Raw genomic sequence first — 23,262 nt, forward strand, 5'->3', positions numbered from 1 at the left:
TCTAAAAAACACAGCACTAACAATCAGTAAAATTAGAAAAAAAGTTCAAAATTTTAATAATTTAAACATTGTTGGAGGAAATGTTACTACAAAACTAGGCTTTCACAAAAATGCAACATGTTTTTCGATAATTAGGTTTGTTATGAGAATGTAAATTGATCAAAATTTAGAAATTGAACAGAAACCAGCAGCTGAAAGAGCTGAAGCAATCATATATCATTACTCTCACATTATGCAAGAATTATACATCACACTACATCAAAAGCTAATAAATTATAAAATCAAATTAAACAGAGTGAAATGTAGAAAATTGCTACTAATAATGGTAACGATATATAATCTTCGAGCGATTACTAGCTCCAGCTCCTTTTTCACTATTTTGGAAAAGAACCGTCAAAGAAAACCAAAGCGATTCCGACGCTTGCATGACTTATCAATTCGGTTGGTCAATCTTGAGCATGTCGAGGAAACTCCCCTGTCCAAGATCATTCTTGGATATGAAATCGAGAAAGTCATGGAAGCTGCTCTGCCTATACCGGCCGAGGCGGTGGGCGTCGGCCATCTCCGGGGGAGGCTGGACCTGGACGTCCATCCCGAGGCTGTGGAGGCCGGCGATGGAGATCCGGGGCTGGTTGGAGCTGAGGACCACGCGGTGCACAACGCTCTTGTAGCGGCCGTTGGTGAGGACCTCGACCTGGTCCCCGACGAGGACCTGGAGAGCCCCCTGGACGACCGGCACCAACATCCAGGTGTTGGTGTCGGAGTCCAGGATTTGTAGGCCCGGAGAGTCCTGGAGGAGAAGCGTCAGGCCACAGTAGTCCGAGTGGGCCGGGTGGCCCAGGGCAAGCTATTGGAATGAAAGAGAATATTGTGATTCAAAAAAATTATACTATAAACTATAATGGAGTAGATTTTTTCTATTTTAAATTGTCGAAATTATTGAAAATTATCTTCAATCCTTGCTAAAAATTGACGCTACTAAAGACCTGATTGATTACTCGAGAAGAAAGGAATAAGAAGGCTAAAATTGCATGATAAAATGAAAAACAAATAAACTTTTGGCGGTTAAAGATAGGTTTTAAAGAAAGAAAAATATTAAAAAGTAATCAATTCAATTTTCTATATTTATGAATTTAAGAAGGGCAGAATGGTAATATCTACAATATTTTTTCGGCGCCTATTTACTTTCGTTGTAACCATAAAAAATGGAGTAAATTTTTATTTTTATTTTTTGCATGTAGTATTTTTTAACATTACCTCCGGCTCCGGGCACGGAGGAGAGCCAGTGACCGCCATTACTTGCATTCCGTTGTCGATTTCTTTTTTCAAGTAGGTCGGCCACAACCCAACGGAGTCGGTTATTAGCCTCGCAGTCTTCTGCGCAACCATTTCAAGCTCCGATACGTATTTACCCATTTTTTCTCTGTTATGAACACATAATAAAAAAAATTGTTAATTTTTATTAAAAGAGAAACATCCAAAAAATACTAATAATAGAGTGGTCTAGGGTTCAAGTATATATAATGAATGGTTCAAATTAATTCTAACGTTTCAAGAAAATGAAAATTATAAAATTCAAATCAATAAATGCGTCATTGTCTCCCAAAAATAACGCAAATTCTGCCACATATGTGAATGAGTCCTCGAATTCAATACATACAAAGGAGTATATGTATACATGCACCGTTACTATGAAATGAAAACCACCATGAACGAGTATGAAATGAAGATCTTTGTTAATTAAAAATAATTATAAAATAATAAATTGCTTACTTATAATCAAGAGGGGAATCTGGCCACATATGAATCCACTGATTGAGAGGGTGGGAATAGTGCTTGAGAAATATCCTCCAAAACTGGACCTTATCCACTCCATCTTTGATGCTCGTGCCGTACCTCACCGGCTTGTGGACGTCGTTGGACATGTATTTCGCCTTTTCTTCGGTCGTTAGATTAAGGAAACCCGAGGCCACTGACAGAGCCCCTTCTATCGTTGCTTCTTCTATCCCGTGATTCACAATCTATCACGTTAAATACAGTCTTAATTAGTCATTGAAGCATACATGATACGAGACTAACTAAACACTAATGAGGTCCCATTAGGTATTTTAAGTCATATTTTAAGAAACGAAAAGAAATACATGGAAAAAAGTTAGTGTAATGTGAATGCAATTTTATAATAAAATATAAGTAGATGGAATATGAAGTTCATTTACTATAAATAGTAAAAAAATGCAATGCGACATTTATTGGCAGACATATATTAATAGGGGATGAAAGGAGTATTTAAGTTGATGGACCAAACTCCAATGAGGCCTCGCTAGCTATTTAAGTTGATCTCTTTTTACCTAAAAGAAACCATGACGACGACAAGCATTCGCAACCTGGTCGACGATGACGGATCTACCCGTGAGATCTTGGATACCCGCCATGTCGATCGTCGGAACATCGAAAACGTGGGCATCGGTTTTCGAACCATCGAAAGGCTGCGCCTTGTAGCATTTGGGGACATAGGGAAGTCCCCTCTCTTGTGCAGATTTTCCCATGGAAAATGAGCTACAACTATTATTCTTCTCGGCCATGATCGATCAATGAAATGGAAAAGAGGAGAAAGCAATGAGGTGGTGATGAAGATTGAGGAAGAAGAAGGTGGTTTATATAGTGAGATGGGCTGATGCTTTGTATGAGGACTGTTTGCATGTATGAGGAAAGGTGACGGATTGAATTACTTCAATGTATTTGTAGTATATGTTTCTCTAATGCGTGTGTCACATACTATCAAACTCAAAACAATTCTCATGTATAATGTGCTGCTAATATTTAACATTTTCATGAATCATGCACGTCCGTCTAGATAGGAATAATCGAGTGATGAAGTCAAAAACTTGATTTTGGCGGTTAAGTGTAGGTTCAAATACTTAAATTAACTATACTTTTATATAAAAATAATTTTTCTCATACACTAACGGATAAATTTAATTATATACTCTTATAAAAAGTTAGGTATTTATATATTATAAATATAATCGATGGTTTTTATTGGTTATTAAATTTAAATTAATTAATAGTATAATATTTATCTATTTTTATTTGTATTTCATTATACTCCATTTTTTAATCATTAAATTTAATATTTTTTATATACTCTTCCGTCCCAAAAAAATAGTTTATTTTATCATTTTAGTATGTTCCACAAAATTAGTCCTATTTTTCAAAAAACAACTTACCACACATATACCCTTAATACTGATTCAATTTATTTTTTTTCCACTTATATTTTATTATCAATTTGGCTTAAACTATATGACATCCCAAAAATACCTTATTTTTAGGGAACAAAGAGAGTACTAATATATATTTGCTACAATATTCATGTTCGACCAATGATCAGTCCGGCTAGTTGTACTATGAACCAATACCTTTATCGGTGCGATTTTAAAACATTGGTGGGAATAATCCTTCCATAAATGGAATATAAATTCATCACACCGTACATGAAAAGACAAAAATGTGCAAAAGTGGCGGAGGGAATTCAAAACAAAGGGGAGCGGTGGTACCCCAATTTTTCTTTTACTACTATTATTACATATATAATTTTATTAGTAATGTATTTTACAAAAATTTCCAAAAGATAGCTATGAATATTGAAGGAAGATTCATCTAAGGAAATAAATCAGAATATAAGCATTGAGATAAAATTTAAATTAAAAATTATACCCTAATTAAAATATATAAAAAACCTCCAGCTTCAATTGCCAGACCAAGCCTCTAGTCCAACAAGTTGATTTTGATTCTTCCGGTTGCTACTGCAAGTGTAGAGAGAGTATTTTCTGAAATGACGTTTGTGAAGAATAGGTTGCGAAATAGAATTGGTGATCAAACTTTGAATGATTGTTTGGTGACTTTCTACAAGTCTCTGATGATGATATAGCCCATCGCATTGAGAAAATGAAGACTCGTAGAAAAATAAATTAGATGTTATGTATAGTTTTTGGTTTATTTTATTTTAAAATACACGAGTCCAAAATTGAATAATATTTCAAATATAATTTTACCGCTATTTTCTATTTTTTCATTGTTATGTAATTATTTATCATACGACTCGTACCGCCAGATGACAAATCCTGGATCCGCCACTGCAGTGCAAAGATACAGCATTGGATATGAAAGGTAAATTCACTACAGTACACATGAAAAGACACAAGTTGTACCAAGTTCCAGGCTTTGATAACTTATTGGCTTCAGCGTCTAATGTGGACTATTGGATTCCATGAAGTAAGCAGCAATTCATTAAATTCTACCTCCAAAACTGTTGCATTGAATCCAGGCAGATGAATCTCCATCTTGATTTTCAAGAATCAGTTGAAAGACTAGATGAAGAAGACAAAGAAGAACTTAATGTGGAATTGTGGAGACAATCACATGACGTTCGCCGCGTAAACTAGATCAGCAGCGCGTAATTAATTAAAAAATACTACAAGTTGAGAGTTTTTGTGCAACTTTAGGAAGAAGTAAGAGCATCTGTAAGAGCATCTGTAACCCTTGGGGCCGGGCCGCAAATTGCGAGTCCCGGCCCGTCCCATGCATTACACGGAAGGGCGGCACGGCTCAGGCCCGTCCCGGTGACGCGTGACCGGCCTGGGGAGCGTCCCGAGTCCCGGCCCGGGACGGGGTTGCACGGAGACGGGCCGCAAGTCCCGCGTCCCGGCCCAGCGTTGCACGGTGACGGGCCGGGCCGCAACCAATTTTTTTTTTTTTATATTTTAAATTCGAAATTTTTATATTTTAAATTCGAAATTTTGTCAACTACGTTGTCACCGAGCCGCCCGTGCAGGGCCTTCCTCACGACATCCGCAATGTCATGGCTCGTTCAGCTGCGATGCGCCAAGAGGAACAACACACTCGCCTCCAAGCCGATCTAATCGAAGAAATTTGGACTCGCAACAACGTTTTCCAGCATTGACGTTATGTTTTCATGTATTTTATTTTCAGTTTGAAAATTTATATGTTGTAATTTTGTAGTATTCGATGAAATTAAATTTTCCGTGTTATAAATTTACAGCGTTTTTTATTTTACTTTCAAAATAGGTTGGAGTTGTGAATAGTATCATTTATTAGTTGCGGCCCGGGCCGCAACCTGCAGGGTTACAGCAGTTGGGGCCTGGGCCGCAACTGTAGAGGAATGATGACGTGGAGGGGACTTGGGGCCGGAAATGGGGACGGGGTTACTGATGCCCTAACCCTTGGGGCCGGGCCGCAAATTGCGAGTCCCGGCCCGTCCCATGCATTACACGGAAGGGCGGCACGGCTCAGGCCCGTCCCGGTGACGCGTGACCGGCCTGGGGAGCGTCCCGAGTCCCGGCCCGGGACGGGGTTGCACGGAGACGGGCCGCAAGTCCCGCGTCCCGGCCCAGCGTTGCACGGTGACGGCCGGGCCGCAACCAATTTTTTTTTTTTATATTTTAAATTCGAAATTTTTATATTTTAAATTCGAAATTTTGTCAACTACGTTGTCACCGAGCCGCCCGTGCAGGGCCTTCCTCACGACATCCGCAATGTCATGGCTCGTTCAGCTGCGATGCGCCAAGAGGAACAACACACTCGCTTCCAAGCCGATCTAATCGAAGAAATTTGGACTCGCAACAACGTTTTCCAGCATTGACGTTATGTTTTCATGTATTTTATTTTCAGTTTGAAAATTTATATGTTGTAATTTTGTAGTATTCGATGAAATTAAATTTTCCGTGTTATAAATTTACAGCGTTTTTTATTTTACTTTCAAAATAGGTTGGAGTTGTGAATAGTATCATTTATTAGTTGCGGCCCGGGCCGCAACCTGCAGGGTTACAGCAGTTGGGGCCTGGGCCGCAACTGTAGAGGAATGATGACGTGGAGGGGACTTGGGGCCGGAAATGGGGACGGGGTTACTGATGCCCTAAGAATCTAACAATGACGGTTAAAGTAAAACTGCGGCGGACAAACTTCAATGGTTTCACAAAACGACTCTTACTCCATTCTCTACGCGTTTCCTACGAGATGTAATTAATTAATTAATATTTTAAAAACCTTGATTAAAAATTGAATATCCAAATTAATAGTCTAAATCTATTCAATCAATGATATTCAAAATTAATCTTATTTCTATTTATCAAAACTTTTTCATAATTTACTAATTATCCACTGTAACTTGTGTCGTCCATAAATTAGACTATATTCTTATAGATTAGAAAAGTATAAAGTTGTTGTAGAAATATAAAGCAAACTAAATATATGTAATTAAAGAGTAAAATATTTGTAGGGATCAGATCACTTAAGATTCACTAATTACCGGGACCTCTTTTGTTATTGGATCAACACTGAAATGGCTAATCTCACTAAGGAACAAGCCAATTATAAGATCTTTGTTACAACTAGAACCGTATGTAACTAGTACAAGATTTACAGAAAACTCTAGTCTATATTGGAACCGGCCGAATATAGCAAGCTATACTCTATGAATCTCCTGCACACTTAATACACAAGTTAGTAACACAAGATACAAGATCCTTTCGGATCTAAATCACTAAAGGAAATACAAGAAACGAAATGGGACAGAAGATTTAGGATATAGCTCAGGTCGCACACACGACTGCACAGGGCCAAGGACTTCCTCAATCTTCACCAACAAATCTCAAAAGAGCACAGTGAAATAATCGAACCCCAAAACCTAGGGTTTCTCCGATTACTACAACACAGTAGCCACCTCACACATTAAATGTCTCACAACCACAACCACAAGGCTTCAAGAACACACGAATCCCACGGATCTAAGAAATCAACCGAGGATCTTCCACCAAACAGCCATATTCGAACTCAACCGTTCGAAACCAAAGAAATCTCCGAATCAACACAGGAGTTGAGAGATGTATACTCGGTTCTCACAAAAACAGAGGAGTCACCGGAGAAGAAGATCGGAAGCCATTTTTGAGAGAGAGAGAGAAAGGTTCTAGAGAGAAGCCAGAGAGAAAGCATGTAGTAAGAGAGAGAGAGAGAGAGAGAGAGAGAGAGAGCAAATGAACAGACTGGGTAGCCGAGACGGCTTAGGGAGTGTTTAACACCACAAACAAACACACCCTAGATCCAACGGCTCACCATTATGATCGATGTGAGATGGCATATGTGGCAGCCATCGGAGCGTCCATTTAAGTATTGGGTCAAACGACTCAAACCCGAATTGGGTCACCAATATTCATAAACGGGCCCAAATTGAAGTCCACAATATATCTCACAATTTTAATGTCAATAGTGAAGTGATTATTTTGAAGCAGAGGTGATTGGTCAACTCGAAGATAAAAAGAATTACAGTAGTTTAATTGTGTGCCCGGGTATTTACTCCCCATAATTTTTAACTTTGATATTATTAGTTAGTAGAGAATATAGTCTATTTCATTAAAAAGCAAAACTTATAAAAAATTGGAAAAGATTAATTTTTATAGATTGATCAAAATAAATAAAAAATTGTGGACGGGGAGACAAATACTTTTATATTATTTTAATTAATAGCAACACTAATGGGCCTGATAAGGACCGAAAAAGAAACACTCTCTCGCGCATTTCCGTTCTTTTTCTTAAAAAAACAATATTCAATTGGAGCCCAGTCAAACATTTTTATATTTTAATAAGAAGAAAAATAAAGGAGAAATGAAATAATAATACAGCTACTTTCTATATGCCTGAATTTGGGGCTGTCCTAGTGCTCTTGCATGTATATAGCAACTAACCATTCCTTTCCTCTGACTACTTTATCATAGTATTAAATTATTTCTTGTTTATTAATCAATTTGGTTAATAAAGGTGTGTAGACAATGGCTTGGATTTTGGATGAGTATTCCAAGTTTCATGGTTACTCTCCAGCAGTTGTCACAGGAAAGCCAGTGGTAAGTGCAATAGTTATGTGATTATTACATACAGTATAAAATTTGAAATGTCTAAAGTCTAAACTTTTTGTTACCTTTTTAGGACCTTGGTGGATCTCCTGGTCGGGAAGCTGCAACGGGGCGTGGCGTCGTGTACGCCACTGAAGCATTACTTGCCGAGCATGGAAAGTCGATCGAGGGCTTAACGTTCGCCATTCAGGTTGAACCGACACAAATTCTCTTTGTTAAGATATTCACCCGTGAATTGTCCCCGAAACAAATGTGAAGTAAAAATAGATCAACTTCAAAATTTCCTATCGATTGAAGGGAAAACGCCGGAGATGTCAAGGCAAAATATATCATAGACTGATCCAGAAGCTGATGTGGTAGCCACCTCTATTAAACTATACTAATACTATAGTCAATATATGCAAATGCAATATTTGTCTTAAATTTAAGCTTTCTGTTTTGCAGATCTTGTCCAAAAAAGGAGTCATAATTCTCCCAGACATATATGCAAATGCAGGAGGCAGTGGCGGATCCAGGATTAAAAAACGGAGGGGGCGGAATAAAATAATAAAATATTAAATATAATACTTCAATATGTTTTTTTAGCAAAATGAAAGTCTATTACAATTCAAGTAGCTCTAGCATCTGTTAACCTAGACAACTGATTTCTACGGGTATCTATATCTTGAAAACGTTTCAAGATTCTTTCATTAGAAACACTAGCAAAGATGGATCTTTCATTGTATACTACCAAACTGTCATTCAACCACTCATCTCCCATCCTATTCCGCAAGTCAGTCTTGACAAATTTCATTGCTGAAAATACTCTTTCAACAGATGCAGTCGCTACAGGTAAGATCAATACCAACTCAATCAGACGATAAACCAACGGAAAAACTTTATCTTTCTTGGTTTCAACAATCTTCTGAGATAGGCTAGCCAAATCTTCAATACCATTCAATCGTGCATCTCTTCTCACAACATCAACAAAAGTTTCAAGTTGTTTAAACAATTCAGTATGTTGAGTCGATGTGAAGTCCTTTGGGTAAAGAGTAGCAAGATGAACAAGCTTATGAACATTAAAAGCAGCGAAATCATTTTTTGGATCGAGGCATGCCATACAACTTAGCAAGTCTGTGGATGCCTCAGAGAAACGATTTTCCATCTCTTGTGTAAGTAAGTCGATGACCTAATTGACACACAAGAAAGATTAAATATCAAGATGATTCTAATTTAGTAAATGAATAAGATATTAAATTTCAAATTACCTGACAAAATATTTCAACGCGATAATGATGGTAGTTCTTGATGTTTGAACCATTCCTCTTACTAATCCGCTTTGGAGCATCATCATCCATGTTTGTTATTGAAATGTCATTTGCCCCACAAAAATCATTCACTTCTTGCAAGAAAGTATCCCATCCAAATTCTCGAAATGATCTCAAGCTTTCTTTCACATTCTCTATCAAGAAAATCGCATTTAAAATATCTTGATCTCTTTGCTGCAAGGCACAAGACAATGGTTGAATAACCCCCAACAAATGTTTCATCAACATAAGGATGAATACAAATTCAAAAGTCTCCATTTTCTGTACGAGGCCTACAGCTTTGCAAGACGAATCACGGTGACATAATGAGATCCCCATCGAGTATCACCTGGTCTCTTCAAAGAAGTTTCTTGATTTTGGCCTCTACCAGTACCGATTTCCCCATTCTCTATCATTTCAACTAGTCTATCGTGCTCAATTTGTCGAATCATATCAGCCCTTTTGCAAGAAGAACCACATGTTGTGACAATCGAGATAAGATAACTGAAAAAATCACAAACATATTGATTTGTCTTGCACACGGCCACACATACCAATTGAAGTTGGTGGGCAAAACAATGGACATACCAAGCTGATGGATTTTCCTTTAAAATTAGTGCTTTCAATCCATTGCATTCACCTCGCATGTTAGATGCTCCATCGTATCCTTGGCCTCTCAATCTTGACAAAGATAACTTAAACTTAGCAAATACGGAGTCAATTGCCTCTTTCAAACAAACTGATGTAGTTTTTTTGACATGAACCAAAGCTAAAAACCTTTCAATTATCTGGCCATCCTTGTTCACAAATCTTATGACAATTGCCATTTGCTCCTTTGTTGAGCAATCACGTGACTCATCAACTAGGATTGAAAAGTGTCTGTCTCCAAGTTCTCCCAATATATCAAGTGTGGTTTCCACCGCACAAGCATTAGCCATATCTTTTTGGACTGATGGAGAAGTCATTTGGTTATTTCCAGGGGCATTTTTCAAAATCACTTTACCAACTTCATCATTCCTCAAACCATACCATTCTAATAACTCAAGAAAATTACCTTTGTTCAAAGACGTAGATGACTCGTCATGTCCCCTAAAAGGCAAACCTTGAATCAAAAGAAAACGAACTACATCAACAGTTGCAGTCAATCGAATTCGATATTCCTTTTCTTTTGTTGTCATACCTCTACTTACAACATAAGTCACACTTTGCCTTTGATTGACAAAATTTTCATATTCTATCCTTGCTTTGTTGTGTGCACTACTTTTATCCCCAACATGCGCCTTGAATTTTTCTAGTGCTTTTTTCCAATTAGAAAAACCACAACTAGTGAAGGCTTCATCTCCCGGTGCCACATAACCACGCTTGAAAAGAAAATAGTAAAAGCAATATGCGGCATGTTTCGATTCACTATATTCTAGCCAATCATAATCTTTGTACCAAGCATCTCTAAAACTCCTATTATCTTTTCCTTGACGCGTTTTTTGAAAAATATTACCTTTTGGTTGACAAGGGCGTTTTGCTACATATTCTCTACGAATACGATCCCGGATATTCACACCATATTCTGCAATTTGTTTTTGCAAACCAGGATCAGCCTTTATTTCACTTTCATTTATATCATCATTCTCCATCAAATTTTCTTTAGCATTATGTGCTTCTAGTTCTGGACAAGAATCCAAAATTCTTGGTCTTTTTCCAAAATATTTCTCCATACCTAATGAAACAAAAAAAGGTATAATTATAAAATATTATAACAAAGTAACTATCATTTACTCACTTTATACTATCCATGGGACCACACTTTGTCATTAGCATTTACCACATGCCACATGGAACCCACCCAATGTTTTATATATACACCACTAATCTTCTAAGCTACTTTTTTTTCCTATTTCAAAAGGAAAATATTTAATCTTTCCTCAATGGCTAAATGCCTAAATCTACAAATTCAAAGACATGAATTTGAATTTTAAAACACAACACACCTTCGAATTTATGAAATTATGCTTCTGGAATTTGGATTGGGGCTGACCCCGTCGAGATCCACCGAGAGGAAGAAAGAAGAGAGGCTAGGGTTTTGGATTGGGGATTTGTTTTGTGAAGATGAATTTGAGAGAGATAAGGAGAGGCCGACGGATGGGAGGCTATTTTCTAATTGGACCCTCCTCATTTGATTGAAGTTGGGCCAGTTAATTAATCTGGGCCACTCTTTTAAAATGCTAAAGGGGCTTTTAGTAGTGTTAACATAACACTCAGTGGGACTTTTAGTAGTCCAAGTAAGTATTCCAAAGTACTTAATTAAAAAGGTAGATACGATTGGGCTTTTAGTTCTTTTTTAATTGGGCTTGAGTTGAGTTTTAAAATTTTATTTCAATTGAGCTTGGGAGATAATGGTTATTTTTTTCGGTCAACGGGGCGACGTCGGAGACAACGGAGGGGGCGGATATGGAAAATATACATCCGAGATAAGGGAAAATTAGTCGCATGGAGGGGGCGACCGCCCCCTCCTGGCCCCCCTGGATCCGCCACTGGCAGGAGGTGTAACAGTTAGTTATTTTGAGTGGGTTCAGGTAACATTACATGACCATCAATAGTTAATCTTGGTTAAGAATGGTGATGGTAATAAAAATAAATTTGCTCAGAATATTCAAGGATTTATGTGGGACGAGGAGAAGGTAAACCAAGAGCTGAGCAGATACATGACCCGAGCCTTCCAAGAGATAAAGAACATGAGCCGAACGCACAACTGCAACCTTCGGATGGGCGCATTCACACTCGGGGTCAACCGTGTTGCCCGTGCCACGCTCCTCCGAGGTTGGGAAGCCTAAGACTGACATAGTTTGTCTTTCACCTATTCAACAATTTCATTCACATTGTTGTGTTTCTGACTGTTGCTCACCGTGATGGTTAAAGACTTAGAGCCTTTCTTATATAACAGAAAAGAATGAATTTCATTCACACAACAAAGCATGGCTAAGCTATCTTATTAGTACACTATCTTTCGAAAAATATTTGTCTTTTCCCATTCTAACTTTTGAATTATTCCAGTGTCACTATTTATGTGTTGTATGTCTCAATTAGTATTTAAGTTGTAACCACAAATCACATAACACACAATGGACATTCTAACATGTCAAAATTTTAAAAACAAATGCACAATCCAAATAGAGTTCAATCAACAAACCAACTAGTTTAAGTAGGATTATGAGCAGCAGAGCATCTTTGGATGTGCAGATGCACGCCTTGGCCCGGCTCGACGATCATCCGATAGGCCGGGGAATGTCTATAATTGGGCGAAAGTGCGAGCGTGAAGTTGGAGACGATAACAGCCACCACAATCTTGAGCTGCACAAGCGCAAAATTTCGCCCGAGGCACAGCCTCGGCCCCAACCCGAACGGAATGTACACCTGCGGCATCTTGCACGCCTTCGAGATCCCGCCCGCGAACCGCTCCGGGTTGAACTCGTTCGCGTCTGGACCCCATATGTCCGCGTCCCGGTGCAGGGTGGGGATCAGGGTCCACAGGCACACACCCCGCGGCACGACAATGTGGCCGATCCTCGCGTCGTGCAGGGCCTCCCTCGACACGAAGGCGGCCGGGGGGTACAGCCTCAGCACCTCCTGGACCACCATCGTCACCGTTTTTAACTTTGGCAGGGAGTCGGCGTTGATAGGGCCCACCTGGGTCGTCTCGGCCCGTATCCGTGCTTGCCACTTAGGGTGCAAGGCAAGCAACATGAGGCACCACGATGCAGCCACCGCCGTCGACTCGTGGCCGGCGAAGTAGATGTTTTTGCAGTTATCGACAATGAATCTCCTAGAGGAGTCCTCGTCGACGTCGTTGTTCGCGGCTCCTTCAAGGATGAGCTGTAGTAGATCCTTGTTGTCGTCGTCATGTCCCTCCACCACCTCCCATATCAGCGTGTCGATCTCTTTCTCCAAAACATCAATTTTGCTCTTGTGGGCCGTTAATGGCAATCTGCAAATGTTCAGAACTCATCTCAAAAGACTAGCTTATTAAAATTAAAAATAAATAAAAATTATTTGGGTTAAAGACCCCGCGTCTGTTGTCTTACACAACCGATATGGGATAAGTTTTCTTGCATTGAAGCACGTAACATCAATATTGTTATAAATACCCGAAAGCGTGGGAACCGAAAAGGAAACTTTGGTTGGAAATGGCCTTTTGAAGAGTTCTAAGCTTGGAGAATATGTCTTTCCCTTTCAAATAAGAGCTCCCAAAACAGGCTTTGGAGATCACATCTGCAGAAACACTCCTCAAATCCTCCTCAGCTCTAACCTCTGCCATTTTACCCGACTGGGAAGCTGCGTAAGCTTCCCATTTCCTCGTTAACGACTCGGCTGATTCCACCATCAATCCCACCATCCCCTGTTGCCAAATGGAATAAACAAATATAAGTGTTCGAGGGAAGTTGTTGGCAAATGAAAAAAACAAATATAGCAATTATCTAACATCGGTGTGAAAAGAGAATAGAAAATGTATATAAGTCTCATAGGTCACTCCTCGTATTTACCTTGACCTTGTCCATGAAGAACTCGGGCGCAACAATCTTCCGCTGCTGCGCCCACAAATGGCCATTGGAGCGCAATATGCCGTTGCCAAGAATGGGTGCCAGCCTTTTTGTGATGTAAGAAGGCTTCCCAAAGTCGGAAGAAATAGATTGATTCATTTCTTTTACTAGTTCAGGATGGTTGATGTACAAATGTTGCTTGTTTCCGGTGGAGTATGTGTAGATCGGACCTGCACCCGTCAACAAAAATTAGTCATCTTCTATTAATGTGACGAGGTCTATACACCGCAATCAACCATTTTTTTTATCTCTTTCCGTTTTACCAAATTTGTTTTAAATCTCGTATCGATTAGTACTAAGACTATTATTTGTGAACAGAAAGAGTATATCATTTTATGTATTCTCTAAATAATTTGCTTTTCTATTTTTTTTCCTTTAGTTGTATACTAGAGCCCATTCACTTTGGATAAACCTCAAGTTTGAAAATGAAACACATGAAAAATATGCTATCAATTATTTTTAGCATAATCTTGAATTTTTTGGTCAGGATCGTGCTGGCAAGTCATGTCAATGTCTGCAATATAATTTTGTGCATATAAATGGTATTGACCAGCTTAGAATTATTATGGAAACTATGTTCATGTTAAAAAGACACTGTTCCTTTATTTCACATTATGGGATGATGAATCCAATAAGACATTTCACAACTCTCTGAACAAAATTTATTTTAAAACAATGAAGAATAACAAATATAGAAAAATAAATTCTAATTTAAGCTTGAACAAATGTCTATTACCATTACTATAAAGCTATGTGGTTTTATACTACTACTTTAAAGGCAACGTCAAGGTAGATTCGAACACGAAAACTTTATAGCCTATCGGGCATTAACGACTCTGATCTAATGTTACACCAACTCACACGCACAATCCGTTCTCGTTTGATCTTAGCTTCTTATTGTGCATGTATGCAAAACTTTCACAAGCATAAAACTAGAATCTATAAGTCGTTCATTGGATCTAGCCACCCTAAAAACACGTTTCAAAGTGGGATAAAAAGTTGGTGGCCCTTTGAAAGATATGGATTTGATTTTGAACATGCGCAATTTCAAAGCTATCCTACCTAGATATTTCCTATCCCTTTTTAAACGATGATAAAATTACTTAATTAAAAGTAATTATGGCTACGAATAGAGAACTGTTATTATGAATAAGGAAATCGTTATGCTAGTACATTAATCACAAAAAGGGGAAAATATACAAAAATGTCCCAACGTTGTCATTTTAAAAACTATCATAACATCTAAACAATTTACATTTTTGGTATACTATTTGGATAGAATAGTGCATCAAAATTGTTACCATAACATGCATGTGACCATAAATTAATAGTATCCATGACTATAAATGCACATTTACAGTAATATTTTCAAGTCCAAAAAACCGGCTCAAATAATTTTTGCTATGTTGGTGTGAAAAATGTTAGGATTTTTATCTTAGCGCTGTGGATATCGTGGTCTAAGAGCAAATGACATTGCAGTTCCAATAAAGCAAAGAAAACATCATTTATATGAAGAAAACAATTAATGAAATAGACTATGGGATAAGATTAAATGAAAGACATCTGTCTTGTCCTCCATAATATCTGTCCTTTTTTCCTATTTGCCATTTTTTCTACCTCTTCAAGCAATCTCTAATTCCAGCAAAAGATATATTTTCATCATTATATTGCAAACTATTTGAAGATTAATATCGACATTACAATCATCAATTATTAATACACACTGTCTACTAATTGGGAATAATGGAGCTTTTCAATCCCAAATTAAAACGAGTAGTTAAAAGGCCAACTTAATTACTATCTTTGTCTACTCATAAAAATCTTATTTTGTCATTTGATTCATTAGCAATAGAACTCTTTTTTTCATTTTTTGAGAATAGCTTAATATTGTAGTATATTATTAGTTCAACTCACATATAAATTTATATTTCACTTATAGTTTTAATTCATATTTTTTTTATATAAAGGTACAATTCAATGAACGAGACTATAATTAAACTGTCAGCAAAGCCAACTCACACTAGCTAGCTATTATTTCTAGCTACTGCCATGTCCATGAGAAATTCATAACTGCAGCTTTTAATGGAAAAGGACAGCTCCTTCACTACTAAATACTAATGCAATGAATGAGCATCAAACACATATATTTGTGAAGTAGAAATTCAATAGTCCGAACATATTGGTATGGCGTCTCCAACCAATCTTAATTGAATAAAGATTAAAAAAAAGGAGAAAATAGAATATTTATGCAACCTTGATTGGCTAAGCACGCAACGTAGCAATATGTTTGGATCACTAAATTTTTTACGAAATTAAGAGAGAGTACCGTATTGTTTTCTCCATTCTTCAAAGTAGGGAAAGAGAGTTGCAGTGTAATCGTGAGCAACAAAGTCATGGTGCTTTGCAGTGTTTTTCAAGGCAGCAGAAGCTTGGATTTTCTCCATCTCCCACAAATTCCCATACAAAAGAGATGGTTTCGGGCCGTTTATGCCTTGCGCTCGAAGCCTCCACCGAGCTCGCCATGGATTCGCCCACGCCAGATACGAGGTCAGACCGCAAACACTCACAAGAATTATCCAATTTGTGACATAAAAGGAAAGAGCAATTGTTATTGCAAGAAGAAGAAGAGGAGGAGGGATTATGTTCATATTTTGCTTTGGCTTTTTAGTGATAAGAGGAGAGAGTAGTGGTTATATAGAAGTAGAAGTAGAAGACTTGATTCCTTGTACTTAAATAATGTAATGTTTCTTGAAAGATTGATGGAAATAGTACCTAGTGTTTATTTGACGTGTGATAATCCCTAGGATTAATGTTTTTCTATGAAAGGGTGTCCTCAATTATCAACCTATAGTAGTAATTGCTTTTGATATACCCTTTTAATAATATTATTATTAAATCGAGTTTATGGCGTGTCTAATATTGTTGTGTGGTGATGTTTGTATGCTTTTTCATTGGTTTGTTTCACTTATTAGCTTCTTTATTGTTCTTTTAATTTGATTCCGATGTAGCGTTGATTTCAACACTATTTCAACGGTTGTCACTCGTCGTATGCTTTCTTGATCAATTTCTCAATTTGAGTATTTTTTTAATAAAAAAAAGTTATATACTAATTCCAAGCTCATTTAATTTATAGGGAACTTGAAATCATTGCACTCAATATACATGAGAAAAATCCATTCACAACCAATAAATTATCTATAGTTGAATTGCCGAATTGACTATAATTTGATCAAATTTTGCAATTTTTTCGACAATTTTTCTAAATATATACAAGCTAAGGCTCAAACTTGAACTTTTATTATTATAATAAAGTTTAATCTCTATTTACATATTTGGATGTTACCTGGATTTGGATTTGTTTTGTGTTACAAGATCGATATATATAGACGTTGTTATATGACAATGTCATTTGTTTTGTCGGTTAGTTTATATTAACTTCTTTGTTGTTCTTGTAGTTTAATTTTAATATTGCATTAATTTCAATACTATTTGAACGCCGCTTTTGGTGTACTCTTTAGTTTGTGTTTTTACTATAAACATTTTTCACTAAAAAAATATTTACTGTATTAGATAAAGTTCACGCTCATCTATAGGAAACTTGAGACTTTTGCACTCACTACAAATGAAAAAAAATAATACTACTACTATTTCATATCCGTTACCCAATAATCAATGTTTTCCTATTTTAATTAGTCTATTAAAATTATTTTATTTTTAATGTGATTATCTACCGTTTTTTCTTTCTCATTTATTTATCCATCTATAACTATTAATCCTTCAATTATTTCTTTCTTTTTTTCTAATATTCTACTAATAGTAGTACTATGTTTTATTGATAGTGAAGTAAGGGGCTAATTTTATTGATAGTGAAGTAAAGGGAATATTGTTTAGACGGTTTAGAAACAGCATCTTTAAGCTAGAATATTAGGTATAAAATTATAAAATAATGATTTGACCAGTAGGTCCAGTACCATGATATCATATGCATGTACTATTACAATTTATATGGAGTATTAATTAAAGACAATATTTACATGTCAAAGTGTCTATGGAGTAGAATATATTCTGCACTATGTAACGCGTAATTTATTTATTCGGTTTACATTAACTTAATTGTTTGATTATATCTTAAACATACCGCACACACCAAAAAAACCACGTGCATTACCTTTATCGTTTGATTATATCTTAAAATTTACCTATCACAAAAATGTGTGTGGATATTTTAGGAAAAGATACACCATAATTGATAATACAATGCACCTACATGTGTTGCAAATTTTAAGTTAGGGCCCTCTTTTATACAAATAATTTATCGACACTTGTTCAACTTGGTATCACACACTCACGTGTATAGTTATGTTTGAAATTATTATTCTTTATTTGTTTTTCCAACTTATTTAAACTTTTGCCTCAATAAGGAAATTGCAAAATCTAAACTGTTTTTCAGTAATACATAAGCATATATGGTCAGTTCTACTCAAATGGTGAGACAAGATTTCAATAAATAAATAAAACCAGATAAAAAGATGACGATAAAGTAACAAAATCAGGAGAAGAGAAAATAAGGGATGCCCATAGTCTAATAAATCGAGAGAGACGATAAAGACAATAACAAAAAATATTACTCCTTCATTCCCACAAGAATATGCACTCTTTCATTTTTAGTCTGTCCCATAAGAATATATACATTTTAATTTTAAATACTCTTTTTTCTCTGATGAGGTGGGACCTATTCTCCACTAACATACTATAATTATTTCTTTTCTCTACCTCTCTCTTACTTCGCCAGTTTTTGGATTAAAACTCGTCTCGAACACAAAGTGCATATTCTTTAGGGACGGATGAAATAGTAGCTATCAACGGCTCGAAACCGTACCAATAAACAACCATAGAGCTCGATATATTTTTTTTCATCTGATTCATTCAACATAGTTTTTTAATTTTTGTGTCCAAAAGTTTTACCTCAACTTAATTAGGTGGAGAGAGTGCATTTTTTTTACCAAAGACACCACAACTCCATATTGCCAACTGTGCTACAACCTATTAATAGTATGTTACACTTTTTTAATAAAATAAAAATCACCATATGAAAGAATTAAATATTATGGTGATTGATTGCAATGTAATTCACTATCTACTAAATTTCTGCACGTTCTCTCGTTAGCAGGGCGGACACATAAAAAAAATATCGAGAGAGGTTGAGATTTATAAATTTTGTTTTAAAAAATATTTTTGAGTGTTTTAAATCATTTATTTGTACATACGTTTACATAATAGTTTTACATAAAATTTAGATAAACTCAAGAATTTATAAAAGAAAAGAATTCTGAAAAACAATTCATTGAAGCCCTTAATCTCTACCACATGGATCTGCCCATGCCCGTTAGAGTACCCACAATAATGTGGATAAGCCCAAGGCACAACCACAAAAACTTGTTTAGCCTAATAGTAGACTTATTTTATCCGAAAAAATATGAAAAAATGAAAAAAAAGGAATCAGGCGCGTCAGCTCGCCGGACCGTGCTATAGGCCGCCGCGGGCAGCGCCGCGTCCTCGCCAACTCCTCGGCGCACGCCTTTCCACACCCTCCCCCGGCCCCGGCCCGCCATTTCCACCCCTATAGTGTGGACACCCCGAGGGGTTTTCTCAACATGTGAAACTTTGGACAAAATGATGCTCACAAGTTAATGATGAGTTGTTGGACTCTAGATGAAATGATCCTACTAAATCTACTTAATTATGAGTTTTTCAATATCAAAATGAAATTATGCTCAAAAATTAATTTTGATCTTTCAAATTTAAGATAACATGATACACAAAAACTAATTTATAGATGTATGTCAAGTTCCAAGCGATATGATGTTAATGAGTCAGATTTGATGTTTCATGTTTAAACAAGATGACGACTAAAAGTGAATTATATATGACATTTGATTTGAGCCTTTAGATGGGTGATGCTCAAAAACCAGTTATAATCTTACAAGCTCAATATGGTAAAAGTAGTATAAATTAATTTAATTCCACCTATACAATTTAATTTGATCAAATTGAATTGGTTAAATAATAGGAGTACTATATAAATACTAGTATTTCACATGTTCTGATGATAAAAAAAATAGTGTAAAGTGATTATATATCACGTTATAAAACGATTTCCTATAGGTTACACATTGTTATATTTATTTACATAGAAAAATATTAAGTGATATATCTATATCAAAATTAATTTTATTTAATTAACTTTAATATCATTTTATTCTATATTTTTAATTTGATTTTAATAACATGTTTGTTATTATAATAATCTCACAAAGTACATCAAAATTGAAATAACGAACAATGATGAGGGAAGATAAAAAGTTATAAGACACAATCTATATTTTGACAAACACATTAATCATACATACTTTTTCACAAATTTGATCATGAGACAATTGTAAAAAAACGTTAAAATACAATAGAGTATTTTTTTTAAAGTAAATTATGATTCTTCGGCATATTTGCCCAAACTTAATACACCCCATAAAAATAAGCTTATTTATTCGTCCATCTCATATACATTTATGTAAGCTTTTTTCATGCTCTTTTACTTTATCTTTATAAGTTCCACCGTCTATTATTTCAACTATTTTTCTCATTTTCTTATTTTACAATGCATTAAGGCTATGTTTGGTTGACGGAAAAGTAAAGTTGGCAAGGAAAATAATTAATGGGAAAATGAATCCCGGGAATATGATTTCTAATAACTTTACTTTCTCGTGTTTGGAAAATATCAAGATTTGAAAGTATATATTTGAATAAATTTTATAATTTAAAATTTCACTACAATTTTATTTTAATTACTATTTATAAATTAATAATTATTATATTATTATAATTATATTTAATTATTTAATAAATTATATTATTATTATTATTATTATGATAATAAAAATAAAAATAATATTAATAATATAGTTATAATTATGATAATTTGAATTATAGTTATTTATTATCCTGAAATTAAGTATGTTTATACTTTTATTTTTTTAAAAAAATATTGTAATAAATAATATGATGATGATATATAATAATAATAATAATAATAATAATAATAATAATAATAATAATAAACTGTACTATATTGCATTAAATATGTAAGAATCCTAAAACAGAGAAAAATAATACCTAAGAAAAGTTAGGATTCAGAATCCTGGAAAGTTGTACTAACTTTCATTGTTTCAGGATTTTGATTACTTTCCCAGTTTGATTAAAAACGGAAACAAATACAGGATTTTAAAATTTAAGGAATCAGATTATTTTCCCAGACATAATTCTGGCAACCAAACATGGCCTAAAACTTATTATAACATTACCAAATGACTTATTTATATAGGCCGCCAATAACTCGTTAAATTGATACGACGTCGTATTTCAATTCCTGCTGTCGATTAGTAGAATTCTGTATTTAGGAAAACCCCTAAACCCTAACGCAAGCCCTCTTCTTTTCACTCAGTCCACCACCATCTCCTCCTCCTCCTCCCGCCTGATTTCCCCGGAGGCCTCTACCCAACCGCTCTCGACGTGATGGCTGGAACAACAATTTCATCTCAGCTCCACGCTATCAAAACTGTCCTGAACGCCTCCACCGACCCCGAACCCGGCAAAAAGCGGCCGCTAACTCGTCCATCAATTATATTTGATGCCAAAGCAGCTGCTGATGTCGACCTCGACACAATTTACGGCATCGCCCTTTCTGGTATTAAAATCACTCTTTTAGTTTTTTTTTCATAATTATAGTTTCGCAGCACATACAAGTTTTAACTCAGAGTTTGGTAGGTTTGGAGGTTTTAATAAGTATGGAGGAGCGTTTTAGGAACTACAAGAATGATTTGTTCAGTTTGAATAGCAAGGAGCTGGACAGGGAGCTGCTAAGCCAAGAAGAAAACAAGCGAATCAGTGCATCTGTTGCCTCGTATTTGAAACTGTTATCGGGATTCCTCGAGTTACATTCTGCGTTGAAGACTCTTGAGTATTTGATTCGTAGATTCAAGTATGCTATTTCGTTCCATGCGATTGTGGTTCTGTTTGGAAGGAATGTATTATCTTCTGACTGCAGTTTGGGGAAGCTTGGTTCGTTAATGCTCTTTTTATTTTTGTGAATTGTAGGGTTCATGTGTACAATTCAGAAGACCTGATTTTATGCGCACTGCCGTACCATGACACACATGCATTTGTTCAAATAGTTCGGTTAATTGATGCAAGGTTAGCCAATGTTTTGAGTTTTTTAAGATGATGATATCAAACTACTAGTCTATTTATTGTCTCTAGTCTTTTTTCCTTGAATTTTTAGTTTCTGTGGAAGATAGGAAGGTACAGGTATAATTAATCTGTTTTAATTGATTAAAAATGGATATGCAGGAACAGTAAGTGGAAGTTTCTTGATGGAGTTAAAGAATCAGGTGCACGGCCACCAAGAGAAGTAATTGTGCAACAGTGCATTCGAGATGGGGGTATTGGAGGCTATCTGTAATTATGTAAGACATTTTTGGACTTATGACTCTTTGAACAGCAACTCTGATCTTATCATGATTAGCTGAAAGCGTTTTAACTTTTAGGCTACACCAGTGAAAAAGATCCAAACGTCACAGCATGTCACTGGCTTCTGTACGGCAGTTATTTTTGAGGTCTTAGGGCTTGTTACTATTGACAATGATATTGTTAAGAGGATTCTACATATGTGAGTTCTGGGCTGCAACTTGGGGCAAAGGGCTGAATCAGAAGGTTAGGTTCCAACAACATGTTTGCTGTCTGTCCTTTTTTTCAGCAATGTAGAAATATCACTTTCTCAGACAAGGCCGTCTCCTTTACTTTATGCAGGCTTCAGCTCTAATGATTGTGAGTTTACTAGCCCAAAAGGCAGCTTTGGCACCCAATGTTGCAAAAAGCTTGTTGAATTCGGTGGCAGACATGGCTAGAACAGATGCCAAGGAAGGACGCGACATGCGGTGGCTGCGCATGTCAGTAATGACCATAGTCTCAATAGTTCAGGTAGTGCTGCCTAATACTTTGAACATCTAATGACTTGTCAAAATTTCATACATTGTGTATGCAAATGAGTACCTGTTTCTATTTCTTTGCTTGTGGAATTATTAGTTATGCTGCTACATCTCTTACTTATAGATAGCAAGAACATTATTTCCAGTGTTAATGTGATCTCTACTGGTAACTAACATTCAATTTACACTGCAGCTTCAGTGCATGGAGTCAATTCCCAAGAAGACTCTAGATGCCATGAATGAAATCAGGTAGTTGTTTTTACTTTTGTTTTCTTAAATCTGAAGTATCTGTATCTGACAGTGGAGATTCTTGTTTTTTACCCTGTGTATTTGAAGGGATTTCAGGATCCTTTCGGATTGCGAAGGACTTTCAATATTGATAAATTCTTAGTTGTTCTTTTGGAATCTTTGCTTGAGC

At 36.0% G+C, this 23,262-nt stretch overlaps 2 protein-coding genes, 1 long non-coding RNA gene and 1 pseudogene across 3 annotated transcripts; 2 read left to right on the forward strand and 2 right to left on the reverse strand.

Moving 5' to 3' along the window:
- Nucleotides 1–433: 433 nt before the first annotated feature.
- On the reverse strand, nt 434–2,582 carry LOC121789483 (2-oxoglutarate-dependent dioxygenase 21, chloroplastic-like). The gene is made up of 4 exons (XM_042187934.1): nt 2,385–2,582; nt 1,774–2,021; nt 1,258–1,423; nt 434–847 (listed from the first exon to the last, which is right to left on the reverse strand). The coding sequence occupies exons 1-4, from the start codon at nt 2,580–2,582 to the stop codon at nt 434–436; spliced, it is 1,026 nt and encodes a 341-aa protein (XP_042043868.1).
- Nucleotides 2,583–7,844: 5,262 nt separating this feature from the next.
- LOC121789484 lies at nt 7,845–12,039 on the forward strand (annotated as a pseudogene).
- Nucleotides 12,040–12,261: 222 nt separating this feature from the next.
- LOC121789479 (cytochrome P450 714A1-like) lies at nt 12,262–16,484 on the reverse strand. Its single transcript, XM_042187932.1, has 4 exons — nt 16,130–16,484; nt 13,747–13,973; nt 13,351–13,601; nt 12,262–13,190 (listed from the first exon to the last, which is right to left on the reverse strand). The coding sequence occupies exons 1-4, from the start codon at nt 16,449–16,451 to the stop codon at nt 12,404–12,406; spliced, it is 1,587 nt and encodes a 528-aa protein (XP_042043866.1). The 5' UTR covers nt 16,452–16,484; the 3' UTR covers nt 12,262–12,403.
- A 6,070-nt stretch (nt 16,485–22,554) lies between these two features.
- Nucleotides 22,555–23,094, forward strand: LOC121789481. Its single transcript, XR_006048055.1, has 3 exons — nt 22,555–22,569; nt 22,666–22,836; nt 23,038–23,094. It is a non-coding gene; the product is annotated as an uncharacterized LOC121789481 (long non-coding RNA).
- The last annotated feature ends 168 nt before the right edge of the window (nt 23,095–23,262 follow it).

Source organism: Salvia splendens, unplaced genomic scaffold (genome assembly GCF_004379255.2).
Source record: "Salvia splendens isolate huo1 unplaced genomic scaffold, SspV2 ctg25, whole genome shotgun sequence".
NCBI classification, from domain to species: Eukaryota; Viridiplantae; Streptophyta; class Magnoliopsida; order Lamiales; family Lamiaceae; genus Salvia; species Salvia splendens.